Consider the following 20,263-nt stretch of genomic DNA (forward strand, 5'->3'; position numbering starts at 1 on the left):
CAAAAATCTAATAAAAAAAAATGCCCACTGAAATGCTAGTCCCATAAAAGGGTCAAAGCAGTGGTCAAAAACTGATGAATAAGTGTCTTGAAACCTCCCTCTTGAAGGAATTCAAGTCATATAGGAAGGTGGAAATAGAGAAGCAGGCAGGGAGTTCCAGAGTTTACCAGAGAAAGGGATGAATGATTGAGAATACTGGTTAACTCTTGCGTTAGAGAGGTGAGAGAAAGAAGAAAGTCTTGTGCAGTGAGGCCGCGGGAGGAGGGGAGGCATGCAGTTAGCAAGATCAGAAGAGCAGTTAGCATGAAAATAGCGGTAGAAGACAGCTAGATATGCAACATTGCGGCGGATTGAATGGGAATGGACCGAAAATAATTTTAAAATTAACAAAAGGCCTTCCAAAATAGCAAAACTTATTAAAAAAAAACATTTCAAAATATATAGAAGTGGTTAAAAAAAGCAAGAATGAGTGAAAATAGACAAAAACGTTTCAAAGTAGACGAAAACCCTTTTGAAATGGCAAGACGATGTAAATAACCAAAAATAGCAAAATGAAAGGAAACCAAGTAAATAAACGAAAAAATGCATTAGAGCATCGTTGTAAAAGACTGAATGAAAGTAAGCAAAGAAAACAAGAGAAAATAAAAGAAAAAGGGAATGAATTAAGGCGCTGTTGGAAAGGACCCGACGCTAAAGCAACGGTCGTACAATAACAAACCATGTCCCAACGTGGTTTAAATCCTCAAGAAGAAGAAGAGGAAGAGGGATTAAGTTTCCCAGACAGACGGATAGTCCTCAGAATTTACAAGAAAACAACAAATTCAGAGGCCTAGACAGTGGTAACAACTCACACTGAAGGAACTCTACTGAGAAGAGGGCCTGGTGGGAGTGTTGCTTGTTGTAATAGTGTTAGTGGTGAGTAAGGTGACACGTTTCTCTCTCTCTCTCTCTCTCTCTCTCTCTCTCTCTCTCTCTCTCTCTCTCTCTCTCTCTCTCTCTCTCTCTCTCTCTCTCTCTCTCTCTCTCTCTAAAATGTTTAACGAATGACGAATAATGAGAAATTAGGCAGGATGAGGTTGAAACATAATGGGTTAGAACAAGAAATAATGGATAAAACAAGAAATAATAGGTTTATAGCACGGAATAATAGACTAGGATAAGGATTGGGTTAAGACAAGAAATAATTGGTTAGGACAAGCAGTGATGGGTTAAAGACAAAAATAATGGACAGAACAAAAAATTATGATGAGATGATGGATCAGGACAAAAAGAAAATAATGAGTTTAATATAAGAAACAGTGATTGGACAAGAAATAGTGAGTTCAAGCTTGTCAGAATCTAATTAAAGACAAATAGGAATGAATTGCTGCTCACAGAATGGTGGATGACTGGAACAGACTCAGAAATCAGGCTGTTAGTGCTGAGTCATTAGGAAGCATTAAAAGAAGACTAGATCATTTCACGGATGGGGATGACAGGCAGAAATAGGCAGCCATTTTGTATACAGGGACTGCCACATGTAGGCCTGATGGCTTCCTGAACCAACCCTTGTGTTCTTGTGTTCTTTTTTGAGTGAAGTGTGTTTTCATGATGCCAGTGAGTTTAAAAGTCTCTAGTGGAAATTATCAAGATTTGTATTTTTATGACATTAGGTTAGGCTCCCTGTGACAATCATACAGGATTAACACTCATTCCCTCACCAGGACGAGAAACAAGAGAGTGAAACAGTAACATGGGTGCTCCACTCTTATTTGGCCCACTACTTGGTCTAACCCAGGACCCCAAGGTGTATGGCCGGCCGCAGCCCCTCATACACCCCAGACTGGAGGCGTACGAGGAGACGACCCTGAAGCGACTGTCAGCCTATTGTTTCATGTGTGAGAAGAGCGTGATGGGTGCCGAAGTTCTCCTGCACCTGTACTTCGGCGAGCTTGGTTGCAAATACTGCAACCATTCCATTAAAAATTGTGATGCGTTCCGCTCAGGATACCCCATGACTGGCGTGTGTCGAGGCTGCAGCGAGGAGCACAACGCGAGCCGCTGGGTGGTGCCGACGATGAAATATATCACGTACCACACTCGCAAACACCTCTCCATTGGCCTAGAGGTCCAGACCCACGAGCTGAGCCAAGACATGGTAATGCAGGCAGCTTCTAAGTACATCCGTGCCCTGCTCCCCCTCAGACGCATCTACCCCTGGCGGTCTGCCCTGAAGTCCGTCTCGAAGGCAGGCACGTCGGTTGATCTCAGCAATCTGCCGCCTCGCCTAAAACGGCTGAAGAACGCTGGTGGTGCAAGGACGGGGGAAGTCAAAATGTTCGGTGTGAGTGGCCTCTTGTGTTTAGAGAAGTCATTGGTGAGACTACAGGCGATGGAAGAGAGATCATCACGGCCAGGAATAGGGACGTGTGAGGAAAATAAAGGTAACTCTCTTGACTACACAAACACTAGTGATGACAGCGATACCGACGCAAGTGATGTGCCAAAAACAGTCACACAGTCAAGGTTGAAAGACCGAACATCACAGCCAGTACAGGTGAAGTGTGAGGGGAGTGAAGTGGCTGGCTTCCTTGATAGCAGATATGCAGAGCTGAGCAATACATTGGAAATAGTGAAGAAAGAAATAGAGGAGGAAAGGGTATTATCAGCTCAGCCACTACAGTACTCGGTGAAGCATGAGGTGAGTGATCTGGCAGACTCCCTTGATGGCAGAGACCTGAGTGACATGCTGGAAATAGTGAAGGAGGAAATAAAGGAAGAAAGAGACTTGTCACCCCAACCACCAGCTCGGAGAAACACGCAACACATTACACCCCAGGACTCAGGTACGTGCAGCGCCTTACAACAAACACTCCAGAAACAAGAGGAACACAATGCAACACCCAAGAGACACACAAATCATTTACCACCCCAGGACTCAGGTACATGCAGCGCCTTACAACAAACACTCCAGAAACAAGAGGAACACAATGCAACACCCAAGAAGCACAAACACCATCTAACACCCCAGGAATCAGGTAAACACTCCATGTCACCACCAGTGTCATCACCACACCCAAAACAGCAGAAATCTCAGAAGCTGGATAGGAAAATAAAACAAGAAGACACTGATAGGAGCAATGAAGGGGAAATGGAGACAGGCATGAGCGGACATTTGCAACTGGGAGAGTCAGTGTTGAGCTCAGTGTGGGAGAGATATGTGTCAGTACAGGAGGGAGCAGAAAAGTGTGGTGAAGAGATTAGACCAGAAAATGCACTTGATGATAAAGAACCTGATGGTGCCATGATAAAGTCACAGAACATGGAAGAGAGAACAGAGAACAAAGATACCAAAGGACATAAGAAGAAGTTGGAAAAGGAGAAAAAACGGAGATTCTCGCTACAAGAATCGGAAAAGTGTGGTGAGGAGGAGACAGGACAAAATAACACACTTGATAATGGAAAAGAATGTGATGATGCCATGATAAACTCAATATTGAAGTTGGAAAAGAAAAAACGCAGATTCTCACTACAAGAGAAATCGGAAAAGTGTGGTGATGAGGAGATAGGACAAAGAAACACACTTGATAATGGAAAAGAATGTGATGATGCCATGATAAACTCAATATTGAAATTGGAAAAGAAGAAAAAATGTGGATTCTCACTACAAGAATCAGAAAAGTGTGATGAGGAGATAGGACAAAAAAATACACTTGATAATGGAAAAGAACCTGATGATGCTGTGATAGAGTCAATATTGAAGATGGAGGAGAAGGAAAAACACAGATTCTCACTACAAGAATCAGAAAAGTGTGGTGCGGAGGAGGAGATTAGACCAGAAAACACACTTGGCGACATAAAAGCTGATAATAAAGCGAGAAGGTCAATGCTGAGGCTTGAAAGGAAGAAAAACAGAACAACAACATCATTTGAAAACTTTGAACTGGTTGAACTGGTAAGCGCCAATGAGAACACAGAGATTGAGACTGAGAACACACAGAATGCAGCTGAAGAGAAAGCAGAGAACGTAGATAAAAAGACGCACAAGAAGAGGAAGAAGGTAAAAACTGAGAACACCATTGAGAGCCCAGAGATCGAAACTGAGAACACACAGATCACCGCAGAAACCACACAGAACATGGAAGAGAGAACAGAGAACAAAGATACCAAAGGACATAAGAAGAGGAGTAAGATAAGGGTCGTAAACTTTTTTGGAAACCCAGAGAGTTATTTAACAGAGAATACAGATGCCAAAACACACAAGAGAAAGAAAACAAAACAAATAAACACTTTTGAAAATACACAGGATGATTTTATAGAGAACATAGATTCCGACAGACACAGAAAGATAAGATTAGTGAACACCTTTGATAACACACAGAATGACACTAAAGAGAACATAACTATCAACACACACAAGAGAAGAAAGATTAAGGTAGAAAACAACATTGGAAGCTCAGGCAACATCACTACCAACACACAGGATGCTATAAAGAACAATTTGAAGCCAGAGAACACATCAAAAACACACAGGAAGAAGAAAAAACAAGACAATGCTCTTGAAAACACACATAGCACTCTTGAAAACACAAAGAACATCTTCAGAAACACAAAAAACGCCCTTGAAAACATATTAATTATCCTCGAAAACACACAACACACCATTGGAAACACACAACACATCCTTAAAAACACACAGAGCATCCTGGAAACAACACAAAACACCCAAATACACTTAGAAAACGTACTTAGAGAATATAGTAAGGAAAGAGAACAAGAATACACCTTTGAAAACACACACTGCACCCAAAAACAGGACAGAGGCAGCAACACAACACAACAAAACACATATAGGAAGAAAAGAAAGCAAGAAAACAACCTTGAAAACACATCCAGCCAAGACACACACAAAACAGGGAAGAGAAAGGTTACAGTGGTAAATCCTTCTGAACTAAGTCTCCCTGCCACCACAGACACAGACACCCTGCAAGCACCACACAGGAGGGAGACAGACACCTTCCCTACCTCCCCTGCCAAGAAAAATAAGAAGAAAAGGGTAAAAATAGAAGAGATATGTATAGAAACCCCTGTCATTGAGGATATTAAGGGTAAAATGAAGTCTTCTGCCCCTGCTAATGTGGAAAGAAACCCTGCCAAGGAATGTAAGAAGAGGAAAAGATTAAAAATAGAAGAGATATCTGTACAAGTCCCTGCCAGTGAAGAGAATGAGTGTAGCAGGGCCAGAACTGAGTCTATTGCCCGTGTCAATGAGGAAACAACCCCTGTCAAGAAACGCAGTAAGAAAAGGGAAAAATTAGAAACACCCATTATCACATTAACTTCCCCTATCAACGAACACAGTATGAACAAAACCACCCCTGCCGCAGAACAGAAGAGGAAGAAGAGAAAACTGCAGAGTATGTCCATTTCTACCCCTGCCAGCATGCCGCACATCCTGCCGCAAGCAACCAGCACCCCTGTCAACGCCACGAACACCCTGCCAAAGCCTCAGAAGAAGAGGAAAGGCAAACATATCCCTACCAGCGAGGGAAATAAAGGAACCCCTGCCATAATCCCTCTCATCTTTCTAGATACCCCTACCAAGAAGAACACCCTGCCAAAGCCTCAGAAGAAGAAGAAAGGCAAACATCCCCCTACCAGTGAGGGAAATGAAGGAGCCCCTGCCATAATCCCTCTCATCCTTCTAGATGCCCCTACCAAGGAGAACACCCTGCCAAAGACCCAAAAGAAGAGGAAAGATAAACACACCGCTGTCACTGCAGAAATTAACCTTATTACCAAACCTTGCATGCTGTCAGATCCACTCAGCACCCCTGCCAACATCGCAACTACCCTGTCAAAGTCTCTGAAGAAGAAAAAAGAGAAAAACACCCTTGCTTATCATGATGACATCTCTGCTAGTACAGACCATACCCCTGCCAACCTGGAGGACACCCCTGTCGAGAGACACAAAAAGAAGAGTAAAAAGATGAAAACTCAATCCGACCCTGGCAGTATGGTTGGTGCCCCTGCCAGCATAACCAGTTTCCCTGTCGTTGCACCCTGTAGCAACCCTGTAGAGGAGCCTAGTCCCCCTGTCAACATGGATTGCTCACAGACAAGACCAAAGAAGAAGAAGAAGAAGCACATCCCTGCCAACACCTCAGAAATCCGTGCTGAGAACATAGAGACCCCTGGCAACACATGCAACACCTCCGTTAAACCCTACATGAAAATTAAGGGGAAGAAAAATAAGGTTATCCCTGTCAGAGTATGCACCGCCCTTGCCAACATGAAAGACACTACTGAAAAGGCAGAAATGACGATTAAAAAGATGAAAAAGAATCGTAACCCTGCCAAGGCCTTAGATAAAATTGCCAACATAGACAATAACACAGATAAACAATGCACAAAGGAGAAAGACACTAAAAAACGAAAACACAACCCTGCCAGCACTTAACACACACACACACACACACACACAAGGATCATTTACAGCTTGAAAGATAAAACATAGCAGTTAGCTTTTAAAAGACAGGACATTACAAGCTTAATTTAATCCTGTGAAAATACAATTAGATAACAGCACAGGGCATAGCTATCTAAATTCAGCCTCTAAATGCAAGTAAGCAGGAAAGGAATGGAAACTACAGTAATGTTTATATTAGTTTATTGGCACCAAGGAATGTCGTGAAGTGGAATGAGAGGGATTGTAAATATGGTTGGGAAATAAAGACAAAATAAGGATGCTTGGATAAAACTAAGTGAAAATATTGTGATTACTGTTTCCATTTGCTTTTTCCCATCTTATTCAGAGTTGAAGAATATGTAATGTGAACTGGACTGAAAAATTGTAACTTAAGGAAAAGGTCAATTAAATATAAGTAATTATTCTTGTCTTTTTCTCCATCCTGACGATTTATTATTATCTGTGTGTGTGTGTGTGTGTGTGTGTGTGTGTGTGTGTGTTTTGAGTTGTTAGTGTTGTGCTGTGGGCAAGCAAGATACATGAATGCCACTCTTTGAAACACACATTTTTTACCCTCATTATAGCCTTATATCTTGTGCAGACAATATCCAAACTTCATAAAATCACCAAATGTTACAATACACTAAATTAAGATACACAAAAATGATAATCATAGTGTAACAATACCTAGAAATTACTTTAAAAACTACCTAAATTCAATTACACCTGTTTGAACTGTCTATACGAGGCTGGCAATCACACACAAGACAACCCACACAAGATAATGAAGCGACTGTAGTGTAGGGCAGTGACAGGCAGCCAAGCTAGAAGAATGTAATGTTTTCAAAGTGCGTGTGGAAGTACTGGGGGAGCCATGGAGAGATAGGAGGCATGCCAATCCCTCCATCACCCTCGTAACTACTCGCGCTGACTGACGTGTGTTGGTTAAGAGTCAAATGAGCTCCCAGATAAGTAATGAAATGCTGGGCTGTGTTGGCTCCTCACTGCTCCTAACACAGATGTACTTCCATCGTTCAGTACAGCACTCCCTCGTTACCCACAGCAGCCAAGTAACAGGCACACTCATGAGTAAGGGAAATCCGTGGAAAATTAGTGTACCTATTAAGAACACTCTTGAACCCCCAAAAGCCTTGTTTAAATGATGAAAAACTGCATGTACATTCTTACAAGTTTGTCAATTAACTACAAAAAGGTTAAAAAATGCAGTGTACTCTGGTAGGCTGCCTCTCATTGCTACCTCCTCTTTGAATTTGTGGTTCTGTGATGTGTAGCAATCCATGGAACAGTGAAGCTGGGGAAACTGAAACTGTGCCTAACGAGGGATGGCTGTACTTCACTTGCATTAACGAGTCTTGCTCCTTACTGACTACCACACGGCCCAGCGAGCCACCACACTACCCAGACAGCCGAGTGACGAGCTGCTGGGCCGTGTCGATGATCCAGTCCTGCTCCTTGCTGATGTTGACGTACACGCCGGTGATGCCTGAGGTGAAGGGAATGTCGAATGCCATGACGCCAGCCTGCCAGTACGTCCCGTCGCTGGGGTCCTGGCAGAGCAACGGGGACCCGCTGCTCTTGTCCGATGGCATGATGGTGTTGTGGGGCGTGGTGCTCCTGCTGGAGGTCAACAGACTACTGGTGCAGATGAAGGAGTGGTGGTACAAAGTCTGGCCCTCCACTTCTATCTTCCCAAGCTTACTCTGGCAGTTCCCACTCTGCCAGATTGGTATTTCCATGGTCCCTAGTCCGTCCCCTTCTGCGTAGCTAACGGCGAGACACTTGGCAGGGCTGACGACATGCCCCAGACAGAGAGGCCCCACGTCAGGAGTCAGGGTGGCAGGCTGGCTGAGCTGCAGTAGTGCGATGTCATGCTTGAGTGTCTTCTTGTTGTACTGGTCATGAATTGCTGTTGCTGTCACGTCTCTGTCCTGCGCCATGCCCGCCCCCTGGGAACTCCACGCGCCGAGCTGCACCCTCAGATGTGTCCTGGGTGTTGTGGCGATGCAGTGGGCAGCGGTCAGTACCAGGGACGGGTGGATGAGGGACCCGCCACAGAGCAACACCGTCGCCACGCTGCCAATGTGGGGCTGCTTCTTGAGGATTCTGGCAAACGAAGGGAACTTTTCCAGCTTCTGCAAAGGATGAATGGTGTGTGGACTTGATGGTGTGGTGGTTTATGTTCTTGAGTGCTTTGTTCTCTCACAATGACTGTTTTGAAAGGCCACATAGACAGTTAGTTAGGTTCTCATAAGTGTTTTTCCTGTTGATGGAAAAATCTTGTCAAACTATAACTGCAATAAGAAATACACCCTTGAAAACCCAAAAACTTCCACTAGAGCCATTTAAATTATTATAATCATGAAAACCTAACCAAGCATCAATACATCCTGTTAAACTGTCACTAGGACCTTGAAAACACCCTTAAAAATCCCAACAACCTTCACTAGAGCCTTAAACTAACCTCAGAACCATGAAAACACCCTTGAGAACCCCAACAACATTCATAGAACCTTAAACTATCCTTAGAAACATGAAAACACCCTTGAAAACCAAATAACTTCCATTAGAACCACAAAAACACCCTTGAAAACCCCAATAACTTCCACTATAACCCTCACACACACACACACACACACTCACCTTCATAGTAGCAAGGCCCTGTTCGCTGCCCTGTGGGATGATCTTACCACACTGGCTAAGCACACTGAGCAAGGGGGCACCAGTGGACTGACTAGAGGGAGACAGGCTAGGAGGGGAAGTTAAAGGTCCTACCTCAGTCTGGGATGAAATAAGAGGATGAGAGAATTGCAGACGAGTGTGAAGGGAGTCAGGTTCTGGAATGGGCTGGAATGCAAGTTCTGGAATGGGCTGGGAATTCTGTTGGTCTGGAATGGGCTGGAATGTAAGTTTTGGAATGGGCTGGGAATTCTGTTGGTCTGGAATTGATTGAAATGGAAGTTCTGGAATGAGCTGGGAATTCTGTTGGTCTGGAATGGGCTGGAATGCAAGTTCTGGAATAGGCTGGGAATTCTGTTGGTCTGGAATTGATTGAAATGGAAGTTCTGGAATGAGCTGGGAATTCTGTTGGTCTGGAATGGGCTGGAATGTAAGTTTTGGAATGGGCTGAACAGGTGAATTGGAAGGCTGGAATAGACCTGGAGTGGGAGTGAAGACAAGCTGGCCTGGAATGGGTGGGAATGAAAGATGAATAGGGCTGAGTTTGTTCACTGGTTGATCAGGAATGGGTGTCTGGAATATAAGGTCTGGAATGGGTGGTGGGCTGACAAGGGCTGGAATGGGTGCTGGATAGGTAACATCTGGAATGGGAGGTGGGTTAGTTGGATCTGGAATGGGTGATGGGTTACTAGAATCTGGAATGGGTGATGGGTAGGTGTTATCTGCACTGGAATAGTCTGGAATGGCTTGTGGGTAGCTGATTTCTGGAATAGGTCTGGGGAAAGTGAGGTCTGGAATGGGAATCGGGTTGTCAAGGCCTGGAATGGGCTTTGAGATGGTGTGGCTTGGAATGGGCAGGGGGGCAGTTTTCTCTGGAATGGGCAGTGGGGTAGTGTTCTCTGGAATACCTGAGGGAAAGGCAAGGTTCGGAATGGGGTATGGTTTGGTAAGATCTGGAATGGGTGAGGGGAAAGTCAGTTGTGGAATGGGTAGTGAGGTGGTTGTGTCTGGAATGGGAGATGGGTAGGTTTGGTCTGGAATGGGTGATGGGTAGGTTTGGCCTGGAATGGGTGATGGGTAGGTTTGGTCTGGAATGGGAAATGGGTAGGTTTGGCCTGGAATGGGTGATGGGTAGGTTTGGCCTGGAATGAGTGATGGGTAGGTTTGGCCTGGAATGGGTAATGGGTAGGTTTGGCCTGGAATGGGAGATGGGTAGGTTTGGCCTGGAATGGGTGATGGGTAGGTTTGGCCTGGAATGGGTGATGGGTAATTTAAGCCTGGAATGGGTGATGGGTAGGTTTGGCCTGGAATGGGTGATGGGTAGGTTTGGCCTGGAATGGGTGATGGGTAGGTTTGGCCTGGAATGGGAAATGGGTAGGTTTGGCCTGGAATGGGTGATGGGTAGGTTTGGCCTGGAATGGGTGATGGATAGGTTTGGCCTGGAATGGGAAATGGGTAGGTTTGGCCTGGAATGGGTGATGGGTAAGTTTTCCCTGGAATAGGTGGAGGGAAGACAAGTTCAGGAATGGGTGATGGTGGGCTGGTAATGTTTGGAATGGGAGATGGATAGGAATGGCCTGGAATGGGCTGTGGGTAGCTGATTTCTGGAATGGGTTGGGGGAGAGCAAGATCTGGAATGGGAATGGAGTTGTTTATGCCTGGAATGGGCTTTGATATTGTATTACTTGGAATGGGCTGTTGAATTAGGGATGGGTAATTATAGCCTGGAATGGGAGATGGGTAGTTTAAGCCTGGAATGGGAGATGGGTAAGTTTGGCCTGGAATAGGGAATGGGTAGGTTTGGCCTGGAATGGGAGATGGGTATTTATAGCCTGGAATGGGAGATGGGTAATTTAAGCCTGGAATGGGGAATGGGTAGGTTTGGCCTGGAATGGGTGGAGGGAAGACAAGATCTGGAATGGGAGATGGTGGGGTGGTAACATTTGAAGTGGGAATGGGATAGGTGTTACCGGGAATGGGCTGTGGGTGGCTGACTTCTGGAATGGGGTATGGGTCAGTAAGGCCTGGAATGGGCTTTGAGACTGTGTTGCTTGGAATGGGTGAAGGGAATGCTCCTGGAATGTGTGGTGAGGTGCTTGTGTCTGGAATGGGTGATGGGTAGGTCTGGCCTGGAATGGGTGATGGGTAGTTCTGTCCTGGAATGGGAGATGGGTAGGTTTGGCCTGGAATGGGTGATGGGTAGGTCTGCCCTGGAATGGGGGATGGGTAGTTCTGCCCTGGAATGGGTGATGGGTAGGTTTGGCCTGGAATGGGAGATGGGTAGGTTTGGCCTGGAATGGGGAATGGGTAGTTCTGCCCTGGAATGGGTGATGGGTAGGTTTGGCCTGGAATGGGTGATGGGTAGGTTTGGCCTGGAATGGGAGATGGGTAGGTTTGGCCTGGAATGGGTGAGGGGAAAGTAAGTTCTGGAATGGGTGGTGTTGTGGCTGTGTCTGGAATGGGCTGTGGGTAGTTTAATCCAGGAATGGGAAGAGGAATGGGTTGTGAGTAAGGAAGGACTGGAATGGGGTACGGGTAATTATGGGGAATAGGGAATGGGGTGGTGAGATTCGAAATGGGTGGTAGATACGTTAATCCAGGAATGGGGGGACGAAAGGCAGGATCTGGAATGGGGGGTTCGATGCCTGGATCTGGAATGGGGAATGGGTATATTTCTCCAGGAATGGGTGGAGGGAAGACAAGATCAGAAATGGGAATGGGTGACGGTTTGCTGGTAATATTTGGAGTAGGAATAGGATAGGTATAGCCTGGAATGGGACCTGGAATGGGAATAGGGTAAGTGTTGCCTGGAATGGGTGATGGGAATGCTCCTGGAATGGGTAGTGACGTTGTTTCTGGAATGGGTTGCAGGTGGGAACTATCTGGAATTGGAATGGGCTGGTAAGGAATGACTGGAATAGGTGATGGGTAGTTTTGGCCTGGAATGGGTGGAGGGAAGACAAGTTCAGGAATGGGTGATGGTGGACTAGTAACATTTGAAGCAGGAATGGGATAGATAAGACCTGGAATGGGTTTTGAAATAGTGTTGCTTGGAATGGGTGAGGGGAAAGCATGTTCAGGAATGGGTGGTGAGCTGGTTGTGTCTGGAATGGGTGATGGGTAGATTTGGCCTGGAATGGGTGGAGGGAAGACAAGTTTTGGAATGGGAAATGAATAAGGTTGGCTAGGAATGGGTTGTGGGTAGGTGTTCCCTGAAGTAGGTGGAGGAAACACAAATTCCGGAATGGGTGATGGTGGGCTGGTAACATTTGAAGTAGGAATGGGATAGGTGTAGCCTGGAATGGGATGTGGGTAGCCAATTTCTGGAATCGGTAGAGGGAAAACAATTTCAGGAATGGGTTGTGGGTTGGTAAGGCCTGGAATGGGATGCTGGTAAGTGTTTCCTGGAATGGGTGGAGGCTTGGAATGGTCTGGAATGGATGGGGGAGAAATAAGTTCAGGAATGGGCTGTAGATAAGGAAGGGCTGGAATGGGTGATGGGTAGTTTAATCCTGGAATGGGGTATGGGTAGTTATAGCCTGGAATTAGTGATGGGTAGTTTGGGGATGGAATGGACTGTATGTAGGTAGTGTTTGGAATGGGTGAGAGGATAAGATCTGGAATGGGTGATGGGTGGGTGAGGTTTGAAGTGGAGGATGGGTTGGTGTAGACTGGAATGGGCTGTGGGTAGCTAATTTCTGGAATGGGTGGAGGGAAGGTGAGATCTGGAATGGGTGATGGGTCGTTAAGGCCTGAAATGGGTTTTGAAATGGTATTGGCTGGAATGGGTGATGGATAGGTGCCATCTGGAATAGGTGATTGGCTTGTAGGTCCTGGAATGCCTTGTGGGTAGATGCCTGGAATGGATGGAGGGAAAATAAGTTCTGGAATGGGCTTTGGTGATGGGTAAGTGTTCTCTGGAATAGGTGGTAGGTAGATCTGGCTCGGAATGGGGTTCTGAGGGTTGTCACTTGGAATGGGTGGCAGAAAGATGAGGGCTGGATAGACTCGATCTGGAATGGGAGGGTCTGGAATAGGACCTGGAATGGGTGGTTGAATGGGTTGACTTGGAATGCGTGGCTGGAATGGCTGACCCGGAATGGCTTGCCCTGGAATGTATGGCTGGATTGGTTGACCTGGAATGGGCTGCCCTGGAATGGGGTGAGGCTGAGATTGATCTGGAATGGGTGGGAAGACGAGGGGAGGTGGGTCGAAAGGAAGCTGGGGTTGGCCTGGAATAGGTAATGGGATGGGCTGGCCTGGAATGGGCGGTGAAATGGGTGGGTGGCAGCAAGTCGTTTCGCAAATAACCTTAAGTAAATCCAGGAATTTGGCTCTGCAAGAGAGAGAGAGAGAGAGAGAGAGAGAGAGAGAGAGAGAGAGAGAGTATTAGTTATATAAAGCACTATTATTACTACTAATGGTACTTCTAACTTCTTACATAACCAAACTACTTCAATTTCGATATACGTGTTTATTCATTTTTCTGTTATACGTACTAGGTAGAAATTTGAATTCATGAGAGAAGGAGACTTTTTTGTATCAAACTACTTCTATTTTTACTTTTTACATAATAAACCGCTAGTGGAATTTTCAGTATTATAACTTACCAATCTACGAGCCTATTCATTTTTCAATTAATTGCCAAAACTCATATAAAACACTATTTCTTCTAATACTATCGCTGTTGTAACAATATAAAACAACTTAAACTTCAATACAATCACTTATCCACGTGTCTGTGCATCTTTCTATCACTTGCACACCGAAAACTTCAAAATTAACTTACAGTGTTGGATTATTCTTCACTTCCTTTCCAAAACAGGACACGCAGAGTTTACAAGATGGATGGCTCATATTACACACACTACCCAGCTCCTTCACACCCTCCAAAATTTGTACGGTAGTCACTGTCGTATTCTTCACTTCACTGATCATAATATCATCGTCTTCAACCGCTTTCTTTCTCCTGTCATTTATATCTGGTTCCGTATCTTTCTTTTGTCTATCATTCTTTTCCTCCGCTTTCGTGTCTTTTTCGTGTATTTCCTTTTTCCCTTTTGTTTTCCTGCCTTGGGGTTTATTCTTGTCTTTTTTCTGTATGGGGATCTCCTCGTGGTCTGGTTTAGTGTTCCTGGTAGCGCTGGTCGTGTTTAAGCCTGGGATACCAAAGCGAGTGATGAAAGTACTGTTGTTTATAGGATTCACGTCCGCCCCTTCAGGAATTTTAGTACCGCAGGTGTCTGGGTTCTCCGTGGTGGTAGTAGTATGGATACCGAACAGAGAAGCGAAGTTCCATTTGTTCTTTGACTGTCTCTGTGGCGGCCGTTCCTCTTTCCCTGCATTCCTAGTGGTAGGCGTGATGTCCTTTTCATCCAGTGACGAACTCTTGCCCTTCCTGTAGCCGCGCTTGCCTGATTCAAGACCACCGCTGCTTTTGAAGTTCGAGGTTCCTTTCGCCTCGGGACAGTTTGGCGCCTTGCAGTCACTCAGCTGGCGCTTTGTCCTGGTGGCCGAGGCGTTGCAGTAACCCAAGAGGCAGGCCACCACCACCACCACCACTAGTACTGCCACACCCCGCATCCTGGTAAGTCACAAAATACCTTAATTTTATCATGAATCAAAAAGAAATGCACTACAACACGTAAAAATCAGAGAACAAGATTTTTTTTTCTCTTTTTTTCATTGTAACACCACCACCACTACTGCCACAACCCGCATTCACTTAAAAATTCACAAAACATCCTTATTATATCACTGAATCAAGAAGCAATGCACTGCAACAAATAAATAACCAATGATTAAGTATTCTTCACCTAACAGAATGACTAGCGCACCACAGCATCAGTAACTGCAAGAATGAGGATCAAATATTATCTCGACTATGCTTGTTAAACCTTACAAAGCTACAGAGGCCATGGCAAAGGTGACGGGCTGTTGCTTTGGCAGAGTTAATGAGCTGGGTGTTGCATTGGCTCGCTAAAGAAACAAGAGGAGGAGGAGGAGACGAAACAGATTATTCATACTGTGTTTTGTTTTTGTACCACGCCGTGACTGGAACCGACTTGTACCACGTAGAAGAAGACGTGAGCTATTGCCACACTCTCATTGGATCAATTCTTCCTGCGTTTCCTTCACTGGCTAATTTGACCAGTCCTGTTCTTTGCGTTGTGAGTCCTTCAAACTTGCTGCTTATGAATTTCTCAACCAGTTATGATATTTTGATGTGACCCTCTTGTTTTCTCTCATCCAGTCCTGCTCTCAAATTTGGAAAGGCCTATAGGCGCATATATTTCGTCCAGTTATGTTTTCTGGCCTGTGGTTAAACTCTCGGCCAGTACCTTGGCAATGAAACCTCAGGACAGTTATTTCGTAATTGCGTTTTCCGAGATTTGAAATACTTAGACTTTGCTGTTTATTGATCTGTGAATTCACGCGTGGCCGAATCTAGGCAATGAAACCTCAGGAACTTTAATTTATTTCGTCTTGTATTGTTTTCTGACGTGTAAAAATCATTAGAACTTGTTTATTGCATTCACTCTCTCTTCAAATCGCTGGATAGCCACTGCGACAAATGTGGCCAGTGGAGCCTCAATTTTTCCTAGTTACAGACGTGTTAGGTAGAGGTCCTCCAGTCCCCAGCGTGAGTGACAGATCGCCAGCGTGTGTTAGTGCCAGGAATAGTGAAGCGAAGATCCTGTGGTGGGTTTTCTGGGAGACAGCTGTGGTAGCCAGGCTGGGGCCACGTCAGCGCGTCGCCGCCACCGTCGCAGAAGGTTGCAGTCACCACACGCCTCACTGCACGACTCGTCTCGACCACTGTGTTGCAATTGCCATGCACTGCAGCCTTCCCTCACCCCACCCAGCTTACCTCAGCCCCGCCCTGCCCAGCCTCGCCACGTCCCCCTCCCTTTCTTCCCATCACGTAAGCAAGGAGAAATTCTGATCCATATTTATAAAACATTCCGCTGTACATCGAAAGACTGAGCGTTAGGTCAGTAACAGATTTTGAATGCAATAAACGATCTTTCATGTAGCGTTTTGAATATTATTGTGATATGTAAACTATCCTATGTTTTTAGTTCTTGGTGGTAATGGATTATCGTACTCTTTAAACTCGCGCCATTTTCATCTGCCAAAGGTTGTGTGTGATTAAAAAAAAAAATTCACGGAAGACGACATTGTTTACTTATATACGTGTGTGAGAGATAGACAGCCGTGTGTGTGTGTGTGTGTACGAGTATGTGAAATTTCTTCCTTTCCATTTTTTTTTTTTTTTTTTAGCCATGTTGCAAATAACGAAATACAGTATTTAAGAGAATGAAAGTTTGGTTTTTTCTTATTTTTTTCTCTAACTTTTTTTTTCTTTTTACTGTATTGCATCGCTACTCTTTCATTACACTTCTTCCTCTTGATTTTTTTTTTAATCTCTCTCTCTCTCTCTCTCTCTCTCTCTCTCTCTCTCTCTCTCTCTCTCTCTCTCTCTCTCTCTCTCTCTCTCTCTCTCTCTCTCTCGACACAAATATACCTTTCACATTTATATGTAATATCACAACACACCTTAATATGCACTTCCATTAACGAGATAAAACATTAATATTAAAACTCGTAAACTCATTTCTTGCATCTCATAAGGAACTATTTTGAACGTAAACGATAATAACGATTGTGTTGTACGATAATTATTTACCTCATAAGGAACCATTTTAAAAGTAAACGATAATAACGATTGTGTTGTACGATAATTATTTACATTATCAGAGGTGAATATTAGATGAATTTTCCAGCGTTAGCCAAGAGTTATTTTGTTTGAATTCGTTCTCTTGTATCTGCTTAATGCACTAAAACACAATTATGAATATACGTGTTGTAGTAAATTTATGTTGTCCACACCTTTACCCCTTCGTGCCTTTCACTGGTAAATTCTGGAACTCTGCATTTCTGTCCTGTCCATTCACTTTAATTAATGCAAGAGTTAATACCTTATTCACTTTTTCATCCCTCTCAATGGTGAACGCTGCCCTGTCCACCTCACTAGTGCAAGAGTTGACCAGTACCTGCACTTTTTCCTTTCAATGGTAAATTATACGGTTCTATTCTGTTTTTATTATTATTTATTTATTTACTTATTCAGTTCGTTAGCTAGTTATTTCTTAATTTAATTTCTTCTTCTTCTTCTTCTTATTATTATTATTATTATTATTATTATTATTATTATCATTATTATTATTCGCCAATCACTTCATTATACCCAAACCACACACACTCCTTACTGTTAATGAGACAGAGGCTTGTTAGCGGGCTGATCGAGAGGAGCTGCCACTTGTAACGAAGACGAGAAGTGTCTGCATTGGAAAGTCACGTTTGTTTTCTATAAGGCGAAACACACACACACACACACACACACACAGTTGTATTTCTTCGCATTCCTTACACTTATTTCAATTATCCGTTGGTTATTTTTCTCCTATCTTATTTCTTCCTTCGTATTTTCCTCCTCCTCTTCCAACCTCTCTACTTATTTTTTTTTTTCTTCCTCCTCCTCCTCCTCCTCCTTCTCCTCCTCCTCCTCCTCCTCATCTCTGCTTGGTTCTCGTTATTTCGTAGTTCTAAGAAATCTAATAGCAGTTTAAAATAGAAAGGTAGTCTTGGTACAGTATAAATAATTAAGCAGGGTTCCTCAGGGTTAGGTTTTGGCACCACTTGTGTTTTCAGTCTGTATCTTATATGAAATTTAGAAGAATGTTTTTGAAGGCAGTTCTATGAATAAGTGTGCTGTTGAGAGAGAGAGAGAGAGAGAGAGAGAGAGAGAGAGAGAGAGAGAGAGAGATTGCTGATAATGATGATATTGACATACTTAGAACTACTATTAGAGAGAGAGAGAGAGAGAGAGAGAGAGAGAGAGATGTCAGAAGAACAAGTCCATCGTTATCATTCTCATGCAATTTCCTGAGACCTAAGAGATTAACAAGAAAGATAAAGATAATAGCATTTTCCCGTAAATCATAAAGGAAGTAACAAAACCACACCAGTCATAGAAACACCAAAGAGACATCATTCCCCTTATACTACTGAATAGATGATATATATATAAAAATAAGAGTTAGATAAAGTACCAGTTATATATTTCTGAAATTTAATGGAGCAAACAGAATTATCACATAAACAAAACTGGCGGTAAGAAAAATGCGCATCGCGGAAACCAAGCAATAGACGATCGAATTCTATAAACAGTCATAGAAGCAGTAAGGAGACAGAACCTTATACTCCTAAATAGACAATAGATATAAATAATAGTGAAATAAAATAGCAGCTATATATTAATACATTAACCATTAAAAAGCATATACCAAATAAGGAGAAATAACAAACTAAAACCGAAGACTGAATAAATAGGCGTGTAGAACCTAAGAAAATAAAGTCAAGACCCTACAAGCGAAGGATCATAAGGGAACTAAGGAGAATCGGATCCTAATATGCATCATCCTTGTGACGTTTATATATAGATTTGTTTTCTTAATTCTTGTCAGGAGAGAGACTATTTGTGTTGCCGGGGCGGATTTTGCTGCACTCACCGGTAATTACTGGGGGGGAGAGGGAAGGGGGACAAGATGGGTGGTGTGGTGAGCGTTGGTGTTGAGAAATGTGGTGAATTGTGGTGAAATGAGGTGTGTTAGTCAAGGTCGTGTGATTGTGAATTCGTCTCTCTCTCTCTCTCTCTCTCTCTCTCTCTCTCTCTCTCTCTCTCTGCGTTTCTTCGTTTTTCTCTTTCTCTCCTTCCTCTTCTCATGAACGATTTAGTTATTTTTTTATTCTCTTTGTCTTTTTCTTCATTTTCCTATCAATGCTTTTATTAATTATTACTCTTCTTTTTCTGCTTATTCCTCCTTTCGTTAGTTTTTCTGTTTTCGTTTTTCTCCTGTTGTCATTTTCCTCCTCTTCCTTTTCTTTATTTCTTTCTTTATTGTTTATTACATTCCTCCTCCTTTACTTTCACTTTCTATATCTTCTCATCCTCTTCTTCCTCTCTTCCTTCTCCCTTCCTTCCTCTCTCACCTTTCATCATTCAAATCTCTTTTTACTCTCATTCTTATCATTCTTTCCCACTTCCCTCTCTTTATATCTCTTCTTCCTTCATTTTTCCCATATCTTTTTAACTGGGGACGTATACAAGGGTGATAAACAAATTTTCAGAGCCAGTAATCAGGGCAGGACAAGAAGTAACAGGCCCGAGTTTGATAAAGGTAGATTTTAAAAGAGATAGGAAAGAATTGGTTCACAAATGGAGTGTTGGATGAATAGAACTAATTGTAATGACTTTCTTGGGTGTTGGTGCTGAGTCAATAGGGAGCTTTAAAAGATTAGACAAATGTGTGGATGCGGGTGGTTGGTGGAAATAGACAGGCGTGTTTTTAGTGGCAATAGTAGTAGTAGTAGTAGTAGTAGTAGTTATGAAAATTTGGGTTACTAAGCACTTAAAAACTTATTCATTTCTTACAACATTCATTTAAGTAACCAGTCTACTTATTTATCTCTCTCTCTCTCTCTCTCTCTCTCTCTCTCTCTCTCTCTCTCTCTCTCTCTCTCTCTCTCTCCAGAGGTGCCCCTCCCCCTGTACAGGTCAGCAGAGGGACTATGAGACAACCCACCCCCCTCCTCCTCCACTTCCCTCCCCCCACCACCACCACCACCACCACCACCACTACTACTGCCACCACTGCTGCCACACCAAAGGACACGCCATCTTGTAAGTGTGTGTTAAGTAGTTAAGTGAAATGATGATAAAATATAGGAATGTCTTTATTAATCTTAAGTTTGTTGAAGTATTCTTAAAAAAAACATCAATTTTTATCAGGGAAAATTTACGATGTGTTAATAAAAGATGTATTTTTGGTGGAGGTCTTCAAGTGGCACAGGGGACATAACAAGGGTGACTAAGAGGGGGTCCGGTGGAGGTCTTCAAGTGGCACAGGGGACATAACAAGGGTGACTAAGAGGGGGTCCGGTGGAGGTCTTCAAGTGGCACAGGGGATATAACAAGGGTGACTAAGAGGGGGTCTGGTGGAGGTCTTCAAGTGGCACAGGGGACATAACAAGGGTGACTAAGAGGGGGTCACC

The 20,263-nt window shown here is 43.7% G+C and overlaps 3 protein-coding genes across 13 annotated transcripts in view; 2 read left to right on the forward strand and 1 right to left on the reverse strand.

Annotated features, from left to right (window-relative positions):
* LOC135095743 (palmitoyltransferase ZDHHC20-B-like) overlaps window positions 1-20,263 on the forward strand; it is a 53,616-nt gene that overhangs the window by 8,702 nt on the left and 24,651 nt on the right. For 6 of the 10 annotated variants that reach the window (XM_063996806.1, XM_063996811.1, XM_063996815.1 and 3 more), the window contains exons 1-2: window positions 18,604-18,722; window positions 19,744-19,892. The gene's annotated coding sequence lies outside the window, so the exon portion shown is untranslated. Of the gene's footprint in view, window positions 1-14,591; window positions 14,733-14,858; window positions 16,071-18,603; window positions 18,723-18,793; window positions 18,814-19,743; window positions 19,893-20,263 lie in introns of those variants that run through there. The other 4 variants (XM_063996807.1, XM_063996808.1, XM_063996809.1 and 1 more) reach the window with 4 other exon arrangements.
* LOC135095742 (uncharacterized) lies at window positions 478-6,871 on the forward strand. Of its 2 annotated transcripts, XM_063996805.1 has the most exons (3): window positions 478-915; window positions 1,704-2,825; window positions 2,922-6,871. In XM_063996805.1, the coding sequence occupies exons 2-3, from the start codon at window positions 1,733-1,735 to the stop codon at window positions 6,437-6,439; spliced, it is 4,611 nt and encodes a 1,536-aa protein (XP_063852875.1). In that variant the 5' UTR covers window positions 478-915; window positions 1,704-1,732; the 3' UTR covers window positions 6,440-6,871. The 2 variants fall into 2 exon arrangements, with proteins under 2 accessions (XP_063852875.1, XP_063852874.1); XM_063996804.1 differs by having other exon boundaries at window positions 479-915; window positions 1,704-6,871.
* Window positions 7,356-14,728, reverse strand: LOC135095696 (mucin-2-like). Its single transcript, XM_063996709.1, has 3 exons — window positions 13,935-14,728; window positions 9,110-13,481; window positions 7,356-8,601 (listed from the first exon to the last, which is right to left on the reverse strand). Exons 1-3 carry the CDS (start codon window positions 14,726-14,728, stop codon window positions 7,864-7,866), a joined length of 5,904 nt encoding a protein of 1,967 aa, XP_063852779.1. The 3' UTR covers window positions 7,356-7,863.

Source organism: Scylla paramamosain, unplaced genomic scaffold (assembly GCF_035594125.1).
Source record: "Scylla paramamosain isolate STU-SP2022 unplaced genomic scaffold, ASM3559412v1 Contig1, whole genome shotgun sequence".
Lineage (NCBI taxonomy): Eukaryota > Metazoa > Arthropoda > Malacostraca > Decapoda > Portunidae > Scylla > Scylla paramamosain.